Here is a 6,900-nt window from a genome sequence, read left to right as displayed (position 1 = left end):
ATGGAGCTCATCCGGGCCTGCCAACTTAAACGCATCCAGTCCTTCCAAGTGACTCTGCAACATCTCAGGGTCAACGCTTGGTGGTCTGGTGCCCTGCTGTTGCCTCTCTACAATCCCATTGTGAGACTTGTCTTGCCCCTCGTTTAGGAACACTGCGGCAAAGAACTCATTGAGGAGTTCAGCCTTGTCCCCCCTGTCTGTCACCAATTGCTTTTGCCCACTCAATAGTGGTCCTATACCGCCCTGGGCCTTCTTTTTACTCCCTATATATCTGAAAAACATTTTTTTGTTATCCTTAAAAATTAACATAAAATTGAAGTAGTGCCTTTTCAATTCTTAGCAGCTCCAGGAATATCTGATAAGAATCATGCTGCAAACACTGACATGGCTACAAAAACATCTCTTTTTGAAAAGTGATTAGTACTGGATGTCAACTTAAACTGAATAATTTGAAGCATACCTTGTTCTATGCAGGTCTGAGCAATAGCAAAGAGCTCGGGTGATCGTTCTTCTAGCAGTTGCTGGTGAATGTTCACACATCGCAAAGTCCACCAAGGCAATGTCTGTAAGGGAGAATAAGGATATTCTATGTAAATTACTAATACAGGTGATTTTTTTTTTAAAGAAGAAAAAGGTTTTTAAAATGCATCTTTACAACCATATTTGAAATTGTTGCTTTAAAACAATCCCACACCACATCTGACCTACTTAAAAACAGACTGACCTAGGAAGAATTCTACAGTATTAAAATTAAATTGCATCATCAAAGCCAAATAAGTTTTGAACGAGTTCAAAGAGAAATTAAAAAACATCTAACAAAAAAGCCAGCGCAGATGGGTGTTCAATCATCAGCTAATTTGTTTCTGCCTTCTTGTACTTCCCTTATATGAAAGCTTAAATCAACATACCCTTTCCCCAACACTCCCTCCTTGTTTCTATAAAGGAGAATGCTACAAATCTGAAGCAATCTAACAAGTGTGACAAATTAGGACTTGCTTCAAATTAGAAATCCATCATAATGATACAAGCACCATACATCTTTTTGATGTAAAATGATGAAGACAGCGCCCATAACAATGCAGGCTCAAATTCACAGTTAATTGAATCCCCTTCAGCCTTGCTTCATTTTCTCCTTGCTATTTTAAGATTGGTAGTTTAAAAGTCATCTCTTTAGAGGCAGCCCTGCAGTGGCTTGACTGAAGATAGGCAGCAAAGGTTTTCCCATATCGTACATCAGGGCTGTCCAACTTCCAGGCAGCTGGTGGCTGCATGCCATGCCACATTCCTGGAAGCCACACGAGATGCAGGCCATAGAACAAGGGGTGCTTGCCACGTGGGTAGCCCACCCAGGCTTACCCCTGTATAGGCAGCCTAGCACATCCCATCTCTCCCACCATGTGCACCATATGGGCAGCCCGTATCCCCCATTCCTGGCCACAAGCACCGGAAGCCTAGCTCCCCCACCCCAATTGGACCACATGCACAGGCCAGCTCCCCCCATTTCTGGACTCTGCACATGCTGCACAGGCAGCCTAGCTTCAGCCTGCCCCACCCCAGTCACACATGCAGCCCACTCACCCCCTTGCAGCACAGACACCCTGACTCCTCCCTTAAGGCTAAGTACAGACAGCCAAAAAGCCTAAGGCAGAATCAATTCAATCTTTGCAGATCAGTCTAAACTACGTAGATTGAACCAATAATCAAGTGAACAGACATTTACTTTTAATTCTGGAAATGCAGCTACATGCCTGAAGTGGCTCAGGCCAGAAGCCGGGGGTGGGAGGGTGCTAGAGTATGCCTCCTTGCTCCGCTGCAGCAGACGGCTTGGGCCAAGGCTAGCCCACCCAACCTGCGGGGGGGCATTGCAGGAGAGATGTAAAGCATCGTGAGATGCTGGGGGACTGTAAATTAACTTGAATCAGTTAAATCTGATACTATATCCATCCAGGTTTATCTTACCTTAAACCTGTTCTGGCCATTTTGAAAGCGGTTTATGTGCAAGGAACGTCTGCTGTATTACAGATTTGAACCAGTTTCCAATCACTTACAGCAGTTTATGTGCAATTTCTGTCCCTAGCCTAAAGGAGGCTTGTACTGCTATTGGTCAGTCTAAGGACAGTTAAAGTAAAAAGAATCTGAATGGCTGTAAGTTATCAACACAGTTCAGAAGTTATAAATTGGCTGAAACATCCGGAAATCATTCAGAAGGAAGATACAACTCTGTGAAAGGGATTAATTAGCTGCTGACCTGGATCAGTGGGTCTGTGGATCTCAGGGAGCCCAAGAACTGAATACCAGGGTCCTTCCCAGTACCTCTCAGACAGCGCTGATCAGGGACACCTGACTTTGATAAGCTTTGTGAAAAAAGAAACTTGTCATACATCAGGCATCAGAGGGGACTGCCAATAAGTTGCTGATGCAAATGATTCTTGTCTTTATTTGTCTTGTTACTACGCCTAGCTGTATTTTTGTTAAGTCAATAAACCTTTCTTACCTTTCTACCCCCCAACCACACTCTCAATCAATCCTGAACCCTCCACAGGTGGCTAGGACAGGCCTGCACCAAACTGACCTGGTCTAAAACCCACTTGGTCTCATGTTAAGATAAATCCAAGAGCTCAAAATATATTTGGTTTTAAAAAAAAACATTTAACATAGTTGTGCTTTTGGGGGCTCGATCCATTATGTTTGAAAGCTAAAGCAAGCTAATAAGACACTTCTGCTAATTCCATATTTGCCTATATTTCCAGATCATCAAAGGATCATGTCAACAAGTTTTGCATTTTTGTTTGGTTCAGATTATTTGAACATGGACTATTTTTTAAACTTCAGACTGGTCATGAACTTCATGAACCTTTAACATATGCAAAAAAAATGTGATTTTAAAACCAAAAGTGTTGAAAATGAAAATCAAGATGTTAACATTACAATCTTTATAACACGAAAAAAACAATAGTGTATACATTTTAAACTTTACATTAAAAATATCAAAGTATAAGCATATAAGCAAACAAATATTTATATTTATAATGTATTTAAATGTGATAAGCTGTAAGAATATACAATCATCACTGCTCTTCTAAACATTTTTAAAAAATGGATGCATTGAAATATCTTTGAATTTGTAAGTCCGATAATGAACCCACATGAAACATGCTATTTACAAAGTAGCAGGACTTGCTGTTCTGAGAACCATAATTTGAATCCTCTTATTTTTACATATAAATTCACAACCATAGTCCTACATTAATGCAGATTTTTGCAGTAAAAAACAAACAAACAAAACAGTAGCTCTTTGAAATATTTTTTAAATAAAAGCAGGTAAACACATTAAAGGAGAGGCTTTTTTAATATTTGCAGTATATCAATGAAAGAAACTGGTGAGATGAGGATCTGCTTTGCTCTGGACATTTATAAATCAATTTGACTACAAAATATCTCATTTGTTATCAAAAATAGGTTTCTGCACTGATAACCCCTAGTATTCAAAAATCATGAGTCAGGTGGAGGGCCGCTAGTCCTAGAAAATCATGAGACTGGCTTAAAGATCATAAGATTATTTGTTTTGTAACTAATAATTTTTCTTCTGAATTTTCAGCTTTTAAGGATATTAAAACACTTTTCTCAACAACCATTCAAGACTCTTCTGCATGAATACATTTAAATTATTTTTGAAACAGTAAAGAATATATTCCAAGGTAAACTGTTTTTTAGCCAAGAAACCATGACAATTTGTAAGTATACGAAGTGACCAAGGAAAAGTTTTACATCCACCAGAAAAACTAAGTTGGGGGAGTGGGGGCTGCAAATACAGCCCATGGGCCAGATCCAGGCCGCCAGGCTATTCTATCCAACCCGCAGGGCCCCTAAAAAATTTAGAAAATATTTATCTGCTCCTGGCTGCCTGTCAAAGATGACAGGAGCCAGGGGCAGTAGGACCCCAGGGCAACCCTCAGCAGGACATTTCCCTGCCTTCCTACCTCTGCACTGCTTCAGCACTATGTGGCTCCTAGCTGCATTGCCAGACCGCAGGAGCACGGGCCCACTCCAGTACCCCGGGTGTGTGTGGGTGTGGATGTTCATACAGTGAGTCCCACACACTCATCTCACCATACACGTGCACCCACACCTCCCCTTGCACTCCCATACACGCAGACACCCACACCCCCTCACATACCCCAGACACCCTCCCCCCAACACAACCCCCCCGACACCTATACCCACCCACACCTCACATATTCACCCACATGCTCCCTCACCCCATACCCTCCACACCTATCCACCCCCACACCCCACATACCCACAGCCCCCCACAAACCTATACCCGCCCCCCACAATATACAAGAGTAAGACTTCATTTTAAGTTATTATATACAATCACCTCCATGTACTCTACACAAACACAAGTAAACCAGGACAAAAATATTTTTTGAAATCAAATTAATTAATGCTGTAGACGTTCACTTTTTAGAATATAATTTGGTATTTTTCTGGTTCTGAGATAGCAAACCCCCTTGCTGAAAGGAGTACTTCAGGGGGCAAGGGGAGGGACTTCTGGTGGCAAAGGTCAGGGGGCAGGACTTCCAGTCACAAGATGGTGACCAGGGGGCAGGGCACCTGTAAAGGGGCAAAGCTACCCATGACGCCCTTGACAGCTTGCCAAAATTTGGTAAGCGGCCTTCCACCCAAAATAATTGCTTGCCCCCAAACTAAAAGGTCCTGCTCATTCTTCTTGCCATGTCAAGCTAAACTCCCTCTGTTTACATAGGTTATTTGATGGTACTGTTGCCATCGATCAGCATCTTTTTCAATGTTTGCTAATGAATTTTTATGCCCGATGGAGTACAGTTCTGAATTCCCTCATTTGTTCCTGCTCATTTCACTTGAAATAAGAGGATGTGCCAAATGACAGCCTTTGGCTTTTGCACATTAGAATCAGTCATAAATTATGCCAGTTCCCACCAATGATTTGTTTTGACGCTAAGAGGTTTAAATTACACCTGTTTGTATCAGTGCAACACCTTATATTGGTGTTGTAACACCCTGTATCAGTGCAACACCCTGTATTGTATAATCAACTATATTATAGTTGAAATTTAGATTTTAAACAGAACTAGTATTTAAAACTCTTCAGTTCTCTCTTGTTGAAAAGAGATACTAGCTGAAGACAATGGAAATATAGAAGCCTAATTTCAAATTTTATAGCAGAATTGGAAGCAACTTAAACACCAATTTAACCATCACAACAGCTGCACTGTTCATTATGCACTGTTCATTATTTAAAGAACATCTTACAGAAAATAAACAAGGGTCCGTTATACACAGTATAAACACTTCAGTTAGCCATGGTTTCTGTGATTCTCTCTCCTAATTCTATAAGAGCAGTTGCCTAAAAGCAGTCCTTAATTTTTTCAGAGTTCATCATTTCCTAGAGTCTTATTCTTTAACTGAAATCACAATGCAAGCTGACGTTTTCTGCCGTGTAAATTAGGACAGCATTAAGAATTTATATGAGAATTTCAGTGAACATAGTAAACGGGATCTGGAGTAGAATTGACTGGTCCTGGAAAACAGAACTTTGTCTCTAGGTCTCCAGTTCAAGCTTTACCCAAGAAAGGGCCAGTGGGCTGTCCAGACTCATCTAGGCCCTCAGAGACAAATTAGGAGGGAATAGTTTTGGGGCCATTATAAAAGTCTTGCTTTCCCTAAATAAAGCTGTAATTGCAACACAAGTAAAGCTGTAACTGCAACACAAGCTCCAATACATAATGTTTAAGATTTAAATATTAAGACGTTTCCATGTGAAAATGAAAAAAGCAACACAAATTAAAGTTAATGGTAGTTAAAAGTCAAGTGTGTAATAAGAAATTTACAGTCTTAACAGGGCAGCTGTATGACCTGGTTAGTCATGGCAACAGTTGTTTGTTTTGCCCTCCTCACTCCTCAAACACACAAGTTAGCACCGGGGGCTGCTGCCCCCATCACCCAACTCCAAAGTTATGCTAGTGTTTTTACAACAAATCTCTCTTGCATGAGCATATGCACCACATTACATGTACATTTCAATTGTGACATACAGTTTATACACAGTAGGACACAGTTCTTTCTAAACGTATCCAACTCCTACCAACTGCAAGGGAAGTGCTGCCCCTATTTTAAATGGGAGTTGGATGACACCATATGAGCTTTTTGGAAGCTATAAGGAGAAAGATAGCCTCAAAAAAGCCAATCAATAATTTTCAGATGTATGCCCGAGAAGCCTAATGGAGTAAGACAAAATATGAAGGTAATACTAGGAACAGCCAATGGTTTTAGAGCAGTCTCTGACCACAGCTTAAAAAGAGATATTTAATTTTAAAACACTGATTCATATAAAGTTTCAAAATCAATATAAAGTTTCACAACTATACATTTAACTTATCCAGCAGCATAGGGATGCAGCCAGACACTCTGTGCATAGAGGCAGTGCAGCCTCTGGCTGCCAGTGTAATCCCAACTGTGATTGTGCAAGTGCCAGTAGCAGCCATTTTTTATTGCCCACCCTTCCCCCTAGTCAGTGCCCAGGATGTTGCAAGGGTGCTCAGTGCCGGTGCACCTGACACTGACAACACTACTGTTGCTATGGTACTAGGAGGATATGGACACTAGAACCCATGGGGTGCGTCCACACGAGCGCGCACGTGCCTCTTGCCCCACCTCAAACCCCTGTGAGGTGGGGCAAGAGGCACATGCTGGAACAAAAAAATGTTCCCCACACTGCAAACTGGATATCCAGGGGTCTAAAAAAATCGATGTTTAAAAGAGCAGGGCAACCGGAGGCTTGGTCCTCCACAGAGATGCTCTGGCTGCCAGAGCATCTCTGGTTGGCCCTCGCCAGGCTGTGTGTTTCAGTGCCAGGGC

At 41.6% G+C, this 6,900-nt stretch overlaps 1 protein-coding gene across 2 annotated transcripts in view; it reads right to left on the bottom strand.

Moving 5' to 3' along the window:
• Window positions 1-6,900, bottom strand: part of TTC27 (tetratricopeptide repeat domain 27) — a 240,464-nt gene that overhangs the window by 202,015 nt on the left and 31,549 nt on the right. For both annotated transcript variants that reach the window (XM_025197636.1, XM_025197635.1), the window contains exon 5: window positions 461-563. In XM_025197636.1, coding sequence (XP_025053421.1) covers window positions 461-563 — 103 coding nt within the window. The remainder of the gene's footprint in view (window positions 1-460; window positions 564-6,900) is intronic.

This window comes from Alligator sinensis, unplaced genomic scaffold, assembly GCF_000455745.1.
Source record: "Alligator sinensis unplaced genomic scaffold, ASM45574v1 scaffold489_1, whole genome shotgun sequence".
NCBI lineage: Eukaryota > Metazoa > Chordata > Crocodylia > Alligatoridae > Alligator > Alligator sinensis.
This window is presented reverse-complemented; position numbering and strand designations above follow the sequence as displayed.